This window comes from Natator depressus, chromosome 3, assembly GCF_965152275.1.
Source record: "Natator depressus isolate rNatDep1 chromosome 3, rNatDep2.hap1, whole genome shotgun sequence".
NCBI classification, from domain to species: domain Eukaryota; kingdom Metazoa; phylum Chordata; order Testudines; family Cheloniidae; genus Natator; species Natator depressus.
This window is the reverse complement of record NC_134236.1, coordinates 12,463,482-12,479,477: the sequence shown is the minus strand read 5'-3', so window position 1 is coordinate 12,479,477 and position 15,996 is coordinate 12,463,482. Positions and strand designations below refer to the sequence as shown.

Here is a 15,996-nt window from a genome sequence, read left to right as displayed (position 1 = left end):
CCCTGCTTACCCCCCACCTTCTGCCTGCCCCCAGAACCATGCCTCTCGGTCACCGTTAGGTCCCCACCATGGTCCTGAGGCAGCACATTAAGCACTGCCTCCTGCTCTGGCCAGACAACGATGGGCCAAGCCAGCCAACAGGGTCAGTGGCACAAGTGGGCAGAGACCCACGGGCTCCTGGCTCCTCCTCCCAACACTTGCGCCTTCTCTGTAAGTGAAGGGAGATTTGACAACGGTCAAAGCCGAAGCAGGAAAATCTAATTTGTTTCCAACTTCAAGTGAGACTCCGCCTGACAAAGGCCGAGTCTGGAACTGGGCCCAAGGTATGAAATCTGGAGCCAGGTTTTGAGTGCTATGAAATTTGGTGGCGTTTTTGATCCAGGCGTTTGGTTTGTTCCATCACAGCAAGAGGGGCCAGCTGGGAAATAAAGATCTGGATCCTAACGCAACCACCCCCCATGTTAGAGGGTGTTTAGACCTGGATGTTTGGCTCGGGGGGCCATCCCTAGATGCATGTGTTTAAAGGGACATTGTTGAGATGTCCTGCCATCATTACTGTGTTCCTTATAATAACTCTGTCTGGAACTGTAACTCTCCTTCCTCTCCAACCTGCTGCCTGTCCACCGCCTGGTCACATTGCTTTATTATTGTAGGGTTGCTCAGGAGAGCCAAATGGATGGATTTTGATTTTGTTTTTAATCGGGGAAAAAAAAAAAAACAGTGCTGAAGCAGTCTGCCACTTAGAGTCTCTGGCAAAACACAAGACGGAGGCTCCTGCTGGGCTGCCTGGACTGGATTTCTTCTGCGAGGAAATCACGATCCTGCTGCCACTAAAGTCAATGGCAAAGACCCCTTGATGTCAATGGTGTATAATGTAAGCTCTCCTGGGCTGGGCTCTTCCCTTCTAACCTGTACAGCTCCTGACCCTCTTTTGACATCAAATAAATGATCAAAGCAGAGGCTTCCACATGTGAGGTTTTCAATCATTTTTTCCTTAAAAAAAAAAAAAAAAAAAAAACCAACCACCAATATTTAAAATCCAGGAAAGACTCATTCTGGAAATTGTGATGAAAACATGTAAGCAACTGTCAGTATGTGCAACTGGTCCCCTGCTGGGCCTGATCCACAGAGGGTAGGTGGCTGTTAGAGGCCTGCTTATGAAGCTTTAGCTCCAGGTGTTGCTACTTGTGTATTTAACTCTAGAAGTCCCCAGTTCAATCCCTAGTGCATCAGACAAAATGGTCAGCATGTAAAATGCTATGAAACCAGCCCCTGCTTCTCCCTCTTGCTTCATTTTTAACTGCCCAGAGTCTGTAACCCACAAAACGGCATCTTCTGTTCCTGTCAGGTTTGCCCATATGGCTGCCATTTCCTTGTCTTGCCTTTTCTGCAGATGGCAACATGGCCGCCCTTTGTTTACCTCCCTGTTTGCACTTACTGGCATTGTGGCACGAAGGTCGGGGAACCTGGCACTGACCTAGTACAACTGCTGCGCACTTCACTCGCTGAGCCTCCTTTGCTATATGTAGGCCTGGAACAAAACCATGTAGCCGAACACACCCAGACTTTGTGGGCGTTCTAAACTGAAACCTGGATCAGGGACCTAATGGGCGGAAGCAAAACTGGGATCCAAACTCACCCCGACGGCAGGGTGTTCAAAACCCAGATCCAAACTACTGCTGCTGCTCCAGCACGTCAATCTAGAAGCGAAGGGATCAGCACAGGTACAATAAAAGCCAGCCTGTCCCACAGCTTTTTAGAGGATGGGGGGAAAAATCTGTGTACATTGGTTTGTTTGTTTCAGATTTTAGCGCAGCCCTTTGCACTTCCTGATTAATGGGGAGACTGGAAACTGATGTGCTGAAACCACATGAGAAAGACCGTTCTTGTCGTACTTGGAAGAGGGAAATACTGAAACACAAGAAAGCCCACTGGCCTGAAGTTTCCACCCAATTTTCTGGAGCAAAGCAGCTTAGTTAGCTTGTGTACATGCATGTGGTCTAGCCGTCTTCTTCTTAGCGTATGCACAACGTGCCTCAGTTGGCACATGACCAGGATTCATCACTGAATTTGGTCCAGGGCTTGGATCATTTGCTTCCCGGGCTAGGGCCAGGTACTGACGGGGAGTGTGACGTGACCGCTGATCCGTGCCCCCGAGTCTAGTGGTGACAGCACAGCGTTAGGAGTCAGGAATCTGGATTCCAGTCCCACGTCTCCCAGTGATTTGCGGTGTCATCATGTCCTCTCTCTCTGGCTTGCTTTCACCAGCTGTGAAATGGGGATAAGAACACCTACCCCACAAGGGTGGGATGACGTTTAATTCAGTCTTTCCCAAGGTTTGGAACACTGAGCTCCCCTTCAGGAATCAGTCCTCTCTCCCTACAACCTCACTAGGGGCCCACCCACCTTACTGTAGACATCTCCTGTGCACCTCAGCCCCGCTAGTCCTTTGGGATGTGACCCCACACCCTTTGGGAAACCATGGCTTCGTTCATTAACATCCATCAGTGGAGTGAGAGCCTTGGAGAGACCATGCAATGCAGGTAAACACTGTGTGTGTCTGCACGCTAGGGAGAAGATCCTGCAAACACATGGGGAGATGTTTCTACACTGGCTCAAAACACGAGCACTGCAGGCACTGTGGAAAGATCAGCAGTTATCACGTGGCAATGTCTGAGCTGGCACACACTGAGACGAGGGAATGGCTTTACAGAGTCAGATGATTTTTAACACGCATCTTTTTGTAATGAACGTATCTATCTGAATATGTATGCCATCTTCGCCAAGACCAGGGATTGAAACCAGGACATCCTGAGCTAAAGCATCACTCTCTGCAACCATGGGCTGTACCAGACACATAGCCACTGTGGACTGGGCCCAGCGAGGGACCCACAACACTCATCAATGGGTTACCTAGGCATACACACTGGGCACCTGCCCCAGGCGCTAAGCTTCCCTCGCCCTCTCTTAAAAATATACGGCAGAACTGAAGCAGCAAATGGGGATTTGGGGCCAAACCCTATTACAAAGCAATTCAAAATCTCCTTCCACGCACAAATTCATGGAAGAAACCCCATCCCAGTCACCTCAGCCCTCCCCAAACACTGGGGAGCTTTGAAGTGTGCCCAGAACAGCAACAAATTCAGGCTGTGTTGACTCTGGAGAAGAGTCAGTTTCCGAGGGGAACTAGCAGCTCCTGATGTCACGTGCCCCAGAGGCCTGCTGAGCGAGCACCTCTGCCAGGCGCAAAGTGCACCTGTTCCTTACAAACCCTAGTGCTCTTTCAAGCCAGCCTAGGGCCTAGCAAAGCACGGAACAGCTCAAGTGACTTTGGGAGGACAAACCAGAAGCACGTCACTATGAAGCACTTTAGCCAGCAGAGGGCGCCAGAGCCAGCGGATTATGGCCAGCTGAGCGTCATCCGCAGAAGGCAAAGCCAAAGAAATCCAGGCAGTAGCATGATTTTTGTCTTCTGCCTCTCTGAAGATGCTGGAGAGCGACAGAGAGGCACGTTGAAGCTCAGACACGTATGGGATACAGGGAAGGAGGTGGGGTTGGAGACCGCACATGGACAATGTCCCCTCCTCCTGGCATGGAGGCGGGATGGGGTGTTACAGTGAGCCCTTCAGCTGGCTCCTTGCTGCTAGAGGATTGTGGCAGAGTCTTGGGTGTCCAGGGGATAAATGGGCTTGGGCTAAGCAGGACATCACATAGGGCACAGAGCATCCACACCAGCTGCAACAGTGTGGGGACGGTGGCCTCTCACCAGCAAGGCCAGGCACAAATCTCTCTCTCCACCTCCTCTCCAACAGATGTGCCCTATGAAGCTGCAGGGTGCCCTTCCCCAGAGACAGGTGAACAGATCCCATGGGAATGAGCATGGTATAGAGACACAGAGAGATAGATTCACCTAACCTACCACCCAGAAGCCCCTGCCTGATTCCCTATCCATGGTCTGTCCTGACACCAAATTGTCTCACTCCTTTTCCCATCCCCAGCATTTCAGTTCTACCTCCTGGCTTGCTCAGACAGGAAGCCACCAAAGGCTATGAAGATGGTGGGGTCACCAGAGGCTGAGGGAGGTCACAGGCAGGCAGGAGGTAGCCAAGGGGTGGGCATCACATGTACGTAAATGTGAACAGAAATGTAGAGAGAGGTGGAGGGGACCAGGCTGGAGGTGGAAAGGGAGCTGGGGGTCAAGGGCAGAGCTCTGTAGATGTTATTTTGTGTCGGACCCTGTAAACCCAAGGGCTGGCCTTCTGCTCAGCTGTGAGCAGCAGGCAGGCACTTCGGGTCTCCCATATGTCCCACAGTCCTTTGCACCATTTGCCATGGGACCTCCATTGAGGAGCCGATGCAGCCAGTACAACAGATCACGGAGTTTTGCAGGCACAGACAACTCAGCTGAAGCCAGGATGCTATTTTGGAGGCACAGAGAGAGGCCCAGGAGGCTGCTGGGAGACACCAGATGATCTCCCAACTTTTGCCTAGGACTCGAAGCCTCGTCATTGCAGAGTGCCCAGGTGCCTCTGGGCAGCTTGGATTGAGTGAGCGTTTCCTGTTCTGGAGTCTATTGTGTAGTTGTGCGCAGGCTGCAGGCGAACGGCACACGCCTTTCCTTACCAGCCGCCTCTGGGGTTTGATCAGCGGTCGGTTGATGCCGTTCATCTTGTGGTAGAGCCCGCATGCGTTGCACAGGTAGTGTCCCGTGCCGTCTCTCCTCCAGAGTGGGGTGGACATGGCTCCACAGTTGACGCATTCTCGCCCCTCAGAGTAGTCGTCAAAGAACTCTGCAGGCATGACAGTAAACAAAGCAAGAAAAGAGGGTGGACAGGTTGAGTTAAATAAAACATTTTTAAAACTCTCCACTCTTGGTCCTAAATACTCAAGCAGTACCTGGCTATGTGCAGAGAGCAGAAAAACAGGGGCGGGGCGGCAGGGGGAGGGAGAGGTTGTGTTACGACTTTCCTTAGGAAAGGCAGGTCTTATTAAAGGCAGGCTGGCCAAGTGGCGAGGCCCCTGGCTTGGGATTCAGGAGTCCTGCCTCTGCTACACGTATTCTCTAGCACCTTGGACAAGTTACTTAATCTACTCTGTGCCTCTTCTATCAAATGAGGATAATACTTCCCCACCTCACAGGGTGTTGTGAGGATAAAACCCTCTAATGATTATGAGCCTCTCAGAGACTAGCCCAGTGGTTTTCAACCTTTTTTCGTTTGCAGACCCCTAAAACATTTCAAAGGGAGGTGTGGAAATCTTAAGACACAGTCTGTGGACCCCCAGGGGCCCACAGAGCACAGGTTGAAAACCACAGTAGTACAGTGGTGAGGGCTGTAAAACTACCTTTTGAGGTGCAAACTGGGGCCCTCTCTTTTCATCAAAACCACGTTGTTCATGCAGGCCCAGATCTGAAGCCCGCTGAAGTCAATGTAAAGAATCCCATGGATGCTGGACTGGGCTCATCAAGGCTACCCATGAAAACAACATGCACCTATGGAGGGTGCAAAGTCCTCACTGTCACTTGTAAATCAGGAAGACACTTGCACAAGCAAACATCTAGCTCTGCATGCAAGCACTAGATCCACATGCACAACGGATGCCCAGGTAACACACTATCTGTTTGTTGACACCACACTCATCATCAGGAATCGATCCTGTGACTCAGCATAGAAAAATAGGCCTCTACCACTTGGAGTAAAGGAGACCTTCTCCAGGGACAAGAAAAGAGCAGGCTGCTAGCGTGACTGGGGTGAGCCACTAGAGGGCGACATGATCACATGCATTCCGCCAGCGTACTGCACAGGGCGCTTTTTAGCCAGTTTCACAGAAGTACACGCATGGACAAATCTGGCCCATGACATCTGCTTACAAAATACGTTCCTGGGAATTTGGAGATGCTAAAGAGACTCTTCCTCAAGCACTGCAGCCCTAAGACAGCTACGGGAGAGTAAGCTGGACTCTATTCTGCCTTGGCAGCTACATGCTTCATGCATAACATCATCGCTCTGATAATGGAGTAAGAGATGGATCACACCCTGATTTTCAGATCGCAGGGTGAGCTTGCACTGCTGGGCTACGTGTGTTGCACCTTCCACTCTGGGCCTGATCCACAGAGGAGCAGCATCTGTCAGAGCTCTTTAGTGCGAGCTCAAGAGACCAAAGCTTTCAGCTCCAGAATGAAGTCCCCCCAGTTCAATCTCTACAGCGGACCACGATTACAGCGGTTACACCAGTGGGCATGTGCTGCCATTTGAACAGAGCTCTCCAGAGTTAAATTCAGCTCGAGCTCAAAAGACGGCTTTGCAGCTAGTGGGTCTAACAGACCCAGGACTACTCTGAAACTCATCCTTGGATAGAGTCACAAATAGCAAGTGTGAAAAATCAGGGCACTTTTTGGGGGGAATGGAGGGACATAGTTGCATATAAGACAAAGCCCCTAATCAGGACAGTCCTCGTAATATTGAGACGTCTGGTCCCCCTGTCCTTGGATCAGGCATAGAGGGGAACTAGAGAGGTACATGTGCAGATAACAAGAAACAGTGCAAACCCATCCTCAGCATAAAGAGGTGCAATTCCATTGAAATCATGGACAAACTCAGCGCAATTCCCTTTGGCTCGGTAAAATGAGAACACCTGATGTGAGCATCCGTGGGCCATAAATATCTAAACCTCAGAGACTGCAACGCATCCCTGATGTTAACCCAGACAGAGGATAACAGCCTACGACCGCTGTCAGTTTGCGGAGTTACTCCTTCAGCGAGCGGACTATCCTCTTTAACACTGCTTTGGTGCAGCCCCAGCTGACGACACGAGGGGTGGGGGAGTTGTTACAAAATCATTCCTGCAGACTCACGTCCCCGATTATAACTGAAGGAACAAGATTGCTTGGCTCTCAGTCTAAACACAGAAACAACGTAGAGCCCGTAGAATGCAGATGCAGCATTTGTTCCTTGCGCCACGAAAGAAAGATAACAAACAAAGGAGACGGGGGGGGGGGGGGGGGAAACAGTGCAGCTCAGTGTCTCCTGGGTTTGCAACACACATCTCAGCCACCCTTGGAGGTGTCAGCCTTCTCGGGTTTCTCAGGCCGAAACACGTTACATGGTGTGTACCACAGTATGGGGACAGAATATACATAACGGCCAGGCCAGTGTTGATAAAAGCAAATTTTTGGAAGCTGTTTAGGCTTAGGCCATGCCAAACAGAAGCTGCTGAAGAAGTGGCCTGTTCAACACTGTACCGCAGATCCTAGGAACCTTGCCATGCGACCCGGGCTTTGTTATAGCAGCGTGATCTCTGGGACCCTAACAGATCTCTCCACAGACAGCTCAGAGACAAGCCCATTGAGACAAACAGTTTTGATCAGGGGAACCTGTTTCCCACTCCACGCCCACAGCGGATTCGTTGGTGTCCCGACTCCTTTCACTGCAGATCCCCGTTGCAGCGTCTACACTGAAGTCAGGGGCAAATGAGATTTTGCCGTAAAGACCTGATCCAAAGCACATGAAGATCAACAGATGTCGTTCCGGGGATTTCAGTAGGCTTTGGACGCCTGAGAGCCTTACGGATTTTGCAATTTCATGTTGAGTCTTGTGAAATTTGGTGTTTTATTTCAATCCCCAACTCCTGGAGACATGTTATTAGCTAAGAATCTCATCAGTCCTTTGGAAAAAAAACAAAAAGGTTCTAACCCACAGGCTTGTGCAGAATAGCTTGAAACTGTGAAGCAAATGCACGTAAAGGCCCAGAAAGCAGAAGACAGAGAAAAAGAGGCATCTTTTATTTTTTAAAAACCATCCTGATTTTTATGCCAATCTCATCATTTTCTAGGCCTGACTCATGATTCTGGAATGCACAGGGTAGCCATCAGAACATAAGAACGGCCATCCTGGGTCAGACCAAAGGTCCATCTAGCCCAGTATCCTGTCTGCCGACAGTGGCCAATGCCAGGTGCCCCAGAGGGAATGAACAGAACAGGGTCATCATCAAGTGACCCATTCCCTGTCACCCATTCCCAGCTTCTGGCAAACAGAGGCTAGGGACACCATTACTGCCCATCCTGGCAATATTGTGATTATAACGCCTTCCTCATTCCTGCCCATGCTGGCAATATTGTGATTATAATGCCTTCCTTGTCTCCTTACAATTATTTGAGTCTCAACCAAACCACAGATCAAAAAGTGTCATTTGAAAAGGAAAGGCACTAGCGCAGCTGGTTAGGAAATGAGTCCTTCCTGTGAAAAATCTGAACAAAATCAAAAATTTCAATGAACAAATAAAAAATGTCCTCTGATTTTTGGGGGGGTTTCAATGAAAGCCCCAAAATTTTCAAAAGACATTAAAATATTTGCACCCAAACTTTTATTTTGTCAAAAGGCCAATTTGCTTTGAAAACAAGTTTCAGTAATACATTTTCACCACACTCCAAAAAAACAATTGGTAAAATCAGGCTGGACTAAAATTGAAACTCAAAATTTTTTCCAGTGGAAAACTTATGTTTTCAACACAATGAAAATGTGCGTGGGAAGTGTCTGCTGTCCTAGAAGTTATTAATTATTTTTTAACCAAAAAATTGAAAGTTTTTGGCCAAAAGTCAAAAAGATTTTGTCCGAGGACTTTTTTTGTTTGTTTATTTGTTTGTTTGTTTGTTTTCAGCCAAAACTCGGGGGGAGGGGGGCGGGGGAGGAGAAACTGGCTGAAAACCAAATTTTCAGGGTTTTGGTTTTCTGAGAAAAAGTCAACATTTTCTGCTAAAATCTTTGACAACAAATATTTTTTTAATAATTTTTTACAGAATTTTCTGGAGGAAAAAAAACAACATTTTCCACCCAGGTCTACAGTCAAGTGTCCCTGATTACTATCGGCCTGAGGTCTGTTGTCAGGCACAACTTGGGAAACTTCTTTTCACTAGATTCTCCCCCTTCCTAGTCCCCATCTTCTCTGTATTCATTTCTCATTCCACCCATGCCTATCTGTTTTTCCACCTTTCTTTTCCCCCCACTGGAGTTTTTCATTCCCTCCTGTCTGCTCGCCACAAAAGAATTCAATTTCTCATCAGAAAACCAAAACATTTTCAGTTTCCATCAATTTTTGGCTGAATAGGTTCATTTTGGAGATTTTCAGTTTGATGAAAAATTGAAATTTTCCACTGAAAATTTTGACAAACATGTTTTGATCTAAATCTTCCTCGGGGAGAAAAAATCCCAAACCATTTCCCATTCAGCTCTAAATCCATCGTTTCGGTGTCTCAGAATGCTGATCATCCATAGCTCCTAGTGACTTTAATGGCAGTTGCAGATGTTTGTTACTTTTGAAAATCAGACCATTAATATTACCCAGCTGCTTTGGGGGCATGCAGATGTCTCTATCAGCAATAATATCCCCAGCATGCTGATCTCCAAGGTGAGTGTGACAAGATCACACTGCCCATGATGGAGGAAATGCGGAGCCAGGAATTGAAGATGAAGTTTGCAAGGTATAATCTCATCACAATCTCATACAGCACTACAGACCTGTCTGAGGAGAGACTGCTAATGTTCCTCATGAGGAAGAGAGCCTCCTTCTTCTCCAGGGCATACTTTATGTTGCTGAAATCCTTTTAACAGGAATGCTCCCTAGGAGGACTTCTTCACACAATATAAACTGAGTAGAACAGGAGTCTTGAGCTCTGATATGTGTAGTTTAGTCTTTGGCACTGTCCCTTTATCGTCTCTATAGTGGTGAATTAGAAGGCAAGAGAATGGATGTCTTTACAAACAAGGCCTAGCTCAACCACATCCAGCTGAGCTTGATGCAGGAACGACTGTGGGGAGTTCTCTGGCTTGTGTTGTACTGTGGACAGGCTGGATAACATAATGGACCCTTCTGCCCATAACAATCCATGAATCTACGAGCACCAAACTTCTTCACGACTCCAGCCTTCTTACCCCTTCCCTCCGCGGGAGCTCTTCACTGGCTTCCCGGTTCTTATCACATTGAACAAAGCTTTGTCTCCTTCCCCTCCAGGCCCTACGTACTGTGACAGCGCCCTCGGCCTCATCTCTGCTCTCAGTTCCTCCCAGTGCTCCTCTTGCTCTGCTCAGGGACATTGGAAGAAAGGCTGGATGGAGTCCTTTGTTCTGTGCTCTGCAGCAGGTCAGACTCGATGATCATAATGCTCCCTTCTGGCCTGATGAGCTATATGAAGCCCTCTGTGAAGTTGGGCCTTCATCTCTTTCTGCCTCAATGCCCGCCCCCTCCCCAAAGGGGATAATACCTCCACTCCTAGCAGGGCTGCTTGTGAGGAGGTTGCCATCGGCGTTGGAGAGATCTGCTCAGACACTACTGTGTGCCAGAGAAAAGCCTATTCACCATGCTAAGAGCCTGTGCTCGCTGACTGGACAGCCAGGTTCGCCAGGACACCACGGTCGCAGAGCCACACGGATTTGGTCTGGTTTGGTTTTTCCAGTGTTCTGCTCATTCAGTTTTGCCTTTTCATTAATAACGAAGATTAAGTAGCGTCAGCCTCTGGAGGCTCCCTGTGGAAGGCGCCTGAGTAAGTGCTTCCATGGCTTTAAATCCAGTCATTATGAGCCCTTTTGACACTTATTCTTCCCCCCAACCTTGTACTAGCAGCCTGGAAAGGAAACATTTATTCAGGCAGCAAATTGCCTGAACAGCTCCCGCAGGGAGCCAGAACAATGGGAGCAGAGGGAAGGGCTCCTCCAGTCACACTCAGGGCAACAATTTCCCTTTCACGGAGCCGCTGGACGGCGAAGATTTATGGGTCCATAATGTGACCTCTTTATTACCCTTCACGCCAGGTCCTTCTGTGGAGATTTACGCCCTGCCCAGAGCCAGGCACAGCAAGTGGCAGCTTGGGAGGGGATTATGTTTGCCAGGAAAGGGTTCGGGCTACCATTTATGTGGGAAACAAACGCAGAAGCCTCTGACTGGAATGGCCTCCCTCTCCCCTCAGAACTCACTGCTTCCACCACCCGCCTCCCTGACTCAGCACCTCCACTGCATCATCATCATCATCCGTTACACCTGAACCCCTTCCTTTGCTCTTTGGCCATTGTGTTAGGTCTGACTTGGGACTGAACCTGACTGGTGCTGAGGACTTTGAATTCCCATCAAGGAATACACTGCACAGGTGTATATTTTATTGTGGTGGACTATTACCATTTAAAGGAAGGACTTCTTTGAAATAGAGACAAATAATAATCCAGGAAGCTACATATTCCTGTCCAATGTTACAATCATTCCCAAACCAATCCTTTTGTTTCTTTTAAGTTTAAAAAACCTTCATTTTGGGCCTTGAAGGGGTTGTCTTTGGGGATTGAACAGGACATCTCTGGATCTAAAAGCGTGAGCTAAAGAACCAGAGCCAGGGGTGGCTAGTGAGACTAGCCCAGGACCTGGGATTCAATGCTGTGTTCCACCACACACTTCCTGTGTGACCTTGGGCAAGTGACTTAGTCTCTGTGTAAATCATCGGTTTCCCCATCAGTACAATGGAGATAACAACACATCTATAACTGTGTTAAAGATCGTGAGGTGCTCAGATAGTGTAGTAATACAAGAACCTGAGAGAGAGAGAAAAGGTCCATTAGCTCAAACGCAGTAGGAGATTTATAAGCTACTATATTTGGGCCAGCCACTAGAGGGGGACAAAGAGCCTCACTGTATTATTTTGGATGGGACATACTTGAGGCAGTTTATTCAACTCTGACAGCTCTTACCCTCCCCTTCTGCCTGTTATCTTCACCCCCTTTGATTTGCCCAGTGGAAATGGGTTTCCATTAATACAGCCCTGGAGTTTTGTTTACAGATGGAGGGAAATTTAATATCAACATTTCCCCCTAAAAAAGTGTCTTGTCCGTTCACTGAAGCACCTCCACAAAGGAGACACCATCCGTCACGCCCAGCCGGGCACTTACCGGCTTTAAACAGAGCGTGAGAGCAGTTCTTCCCCCAGAGAAACTGCCTTTCCTAAACCAATTTGTTATGATAAGAGGTGAGAGCGGCACACTCGTGTATACGCATCCCAGATGGACTCTTAGAGGAGTCTCACTTTGCACAAGTGCACATTGGCTTTAAAAGCAGACCCAGAATACTCCGCATGGGAATTAAGAAAGGCAGGGGACTCCCGCCACACAGCAGATGAGATGTGAGCTGGGGAGCAGAGCACAGGGACAGCCGGGAAAGCAGGCAAACTCCAGGATCGCATTCAAAAATTATGAGCCATGCCCCACAAATCATGATTAGCTTAAAAATCATGATTATTTTTTTTAAAAACTAATACATTTGGAGTTCTTTATATTTGCCTTCTTGCGTCTGAACCTTTGGGTTCATGTTTTCAAGCTTTTCACTGCAACCACAAGGGCTCAAGGCTCACTTTGTTTCTTGCCATAAGAGCTGAGAGTCTCACGTAATCACATGACTCCAGGAGCTGGGGCTTAAAGAAAAAACACCAAATAGCATGGGTCACATGATAAAAATCACAAGAAGTTGGAAGCATTGGTCATCCCTCTAATGCTACAGAGCTGAGCTGCGGAGCACACCAGAGGATAGGTGGGAAAGCCAGGAGCTCTTGTAATGCTGGAGAATTCACCGATAGGAAAGCAGGGGGATTTCTGTAATGTTACGAGCAGACTTGCTCTAGCAATGCCGCAGCACAGCTCTGAGCTGGGAAGTAGAACATGGTGGTAGGATTATTTTGTTTTAAGTAGGAATGAAGGCAGCAGAACAGGGCTGATCAGACTCCATTCCCACCCTCCTTCCTCCACTCTTTTCTGTTTAGATTTTATTTTCTTTAACATTTAAAGGGCCACAGGCAACCCACAAAATACGATTCAGCAAGACTTATGACCAACAGAAATGTCCCGAGGATTTATTTTTAAAGGGCCGCTGTCAATTTGAAAATCCCATTTCCATTTGAAAAAGTGCCCCTAAAGCGATTAGAACTGAAAGCGACTCAAGAAAGTAACATTTTTCTCCATTGTTTCCATGTATTTACTTTGTGTAGTCGATGGCACTTTGACAATTCACACCCGGGCATCATGCTTTTGTGAGCATAAATGGAACATACGTGATCCCCGGGCCTGTGTGCTGTTCTCGGAATAGCAAGGGAATAGTTATAAATATATCACATGGATTTATTGCCCCATTTGTTTTGTTTTGAAAAATTGTTAGCAAACATGAACATTGTCCTCGTTCTGCAGTCGGCCTGCCTGGGGTCTGAGCGAGCAGATCCAGTTGCAGAGTGGTGTTCCTTGTCAATTAGAATCCCTGTCAATATCTGGGGATTTAATCGCATGTGTAAGGACTTGTTACAAACGATTTTTAAAAAAATGTTTGAACCTCTGTCCTGAAAATATGTTGTGTTTTTTTGTCATTTCACTCATTTGCGTTGGAAATATGTCTGACCCAGACTCTGGCATGTGACTTATTCGGTCTGATAAGAAGAAAAAGAACCTACATATTTGCTTATAAAATATTCAGACTATGATCTGGTTCTAACATTAAATCACTTTATAAGAGGCTTTTTTAAAATCACTGTTTCACTCAGTATCACATGCTACAGCAAATCTGTGGCTACCTAAAGCTTCACAGTTCTTATGCTGAACTTCACGGCCTAAAACTTGGATCCCCAGCTCCACAAAGCACAGATCTTTGCAACCTGACCTTTATCTGCAAACACACCCGTGAGCAGTACTGATTACATCCAGAAGAGGGCAATGGTACACACACACACACACACACACACACACACACACTTCTTTTCAATACTGGACATTGCCACGGTGCAACAGAAAATGGAGGATGAAGCACTCAATCAAGTGATGGGGATTAGATCATTGAAATCTGCTTGCAAAATGGTGTGCTAAAGAGGGCAGGATGGTTTGGGATTCAGGAGACATTAGTTCAATGTCTGGTTCTACCAGAGCCTTTCTGCTAACAGGTAAGTCATTTAAATCTCTCTGTGACTCAGTTTCCCCCCGCTCCTGTAATATGGGGATACTAGCACTCCTCTGGTCTTGCAGCAGTGTTGTGAAAATAAACTAATGTCCGTGAGGGGCTCAGACATGGGCAGTGGGTGAACCACTGGTTGCGGGAGGCTAGGCCCCGGCCAGCCCTGCCCCCCGAGGACCCGCCTCCTCCCCCGCCCTGGAGCACTGGGTGGGAGGGCGACGTATTGCCCCCCTCCCCCAGCCTCAGTGCCCCCAGTCTCCCCAAGCACAGGGCGGGCAGCCTCTACCCCCATCCCCCAGCAACGGGTTGCCCCAGCCAGCCCAAGTCCCGGCCATCCTAGCCCCAGCCGCAGCACGCCTCCCTAAAGAGCAGCCTGCCTGGGCTGGGGCGAAGGGCAAGCAGGAGGGGACTTCGGGGAGGAGCATGGGTGGGGCCACGCCGAGAGGCAGCCAGCCTCCCCCAGCCTGTCCGAGGCACCGCCCATGTGCTCAGATGCTGTGGAGATGGATCCATGTAGACAGAGAAGTGTGAAGAGACAATTAGTGGGTGGAACGCCCCAAACACTGGAGCTCTTTTAAAACACCGTATCCAGAGCGGTTACAGCTAGCGCAGGTTGGAGGACGACAAGTCCATTTTGCAGCAACTTTCAAGGTTTAACCCTCCCTTTCAGCAATTGCGTGTTAGCTCAGCGGTGAGGGCACCAGCCTGAAGGCGACCCAGCCGGACGTCCCTGCCTGCCCGGATTTGGAGCAGAGTTCTTCATCGCAGCTCGCTCTGCTGCCTGCAGAGCAGGGACGTGAGCATGGCTCTCCCACGTCCCATATTGGTGACAGGGGTCCAACCAGTTCGCCTTGCTCACGCGTGCGGGGGCATGGCTGCCCCGCAGCATTTCCCCCACCAGGACCGTCTACACCTGCTGTGCTCCCAGCAGGGCATTCTGGGCAAAACTGCACAGCTGCCGATGTCAGGGGCGAAGGCGCGTGGGTGCTTTCCTCCGAATGCAGTGCTCTTTGGGAGGGTCTCTTGGGGAAGGCGTGGGGGAGGAAGGGACCAGGTGTTACCACTTTGGGTGTCGCTCCTGCTAACACTTAGGCCTTGCCTACGCTTGCCAGGAATGATAAACCGGTAGGGCTATACTGGCAAATCTGCCGAGTGGAGACGCAGTTTATACCAGCAAAAGAGTGCTGTGGCCAGTCTAGCTCAAACCAGTTCCCCAAATGGAATAAACTGTATCAGCAAAGGGACTATTTTGGCTGGTATGACTGCGTCTGCTCTGGGGCTTTTTGCCGACGCTGCTATGTCGGCGAGGGGTTAATTTGTTCACATTCCTAGTCAACACAGCCGTGCTGGTTCTATTTTCTAGTGCAGACCCGGCCAAACGCAGATGAGCAATTTGACATGGGCGAGTAGCCCCACTGCCCCCCTCAGTGAGACTACTCACGTGCATAAGTTGCAGTCATGGGTAAATGCTGGCACCATTGTCGTGGAATCGACCATGGTTACAAACCTAAGAGGTCAGTACTTTGGAATAGTCCCTAGTTCCTGCACTGGGTCACCAGATCCAAACCCTTATGAGCTTTGGCTGTGTTTGGATCTGGACCTGAACTTCACGGCTTGGCTCCAGGGCTAATTATGGTCAGATGAAGGTTTCTTGCTCTACCTGGACAGGAAATGGAAAGCAGCTAAGGGCCAGATTCTGAAATAAATACACCGCCGACAATGGCGCGATGCTAATTTACATCAGTGAAAGATACGGTCCTAAGTGTACAAGTAACTGCTGTATCAATCCTTCTCCACGTTTACAACCCCAGTTCTATGTCCTGGGGAACACCCTACCCTCAAGGCCATGTCTACACTAGCGATCTTACAGCAGTGCAGCTGCACCGATGCAGGTATGCCGCTATAAGCTCTTTAGTGTAGCCACTCTAAGCCGACAGGAGAGAGCTCTCCTGTTGACTTAATTAATCCTCCCCCAATGAGCAGCAGAAGCTATGTCGGCGGGAGAGCGCTGTCCACACCGGCGCTTAGGTTAGTGTAATT

General features: G+C 48.8%; 1 protein-coding gene across 1 annotated transcript in view; it reads right to left on the bottom strand.

Annotated features, from left to right (window-relative positions):
- GATA4 (GATA binding protein 4) overlaps positions 1 to 15,996 on the bottom strand; it is a 40,285-nt gene that overhangs the window by 8,467 nt on the left and 15,822 nt on the right. The window contains exon 2 of the mRNA XM_074946769.1: positions 4,624 to 4,790. Within this exon, the coding sequence (XP_074802870.1) occupies positions 4,624 to 4,790 (167 nt within the window). The remainder of the gene's footprint in view (positions 1 to 4,623; positions 4,791 to 15,996) is intronic.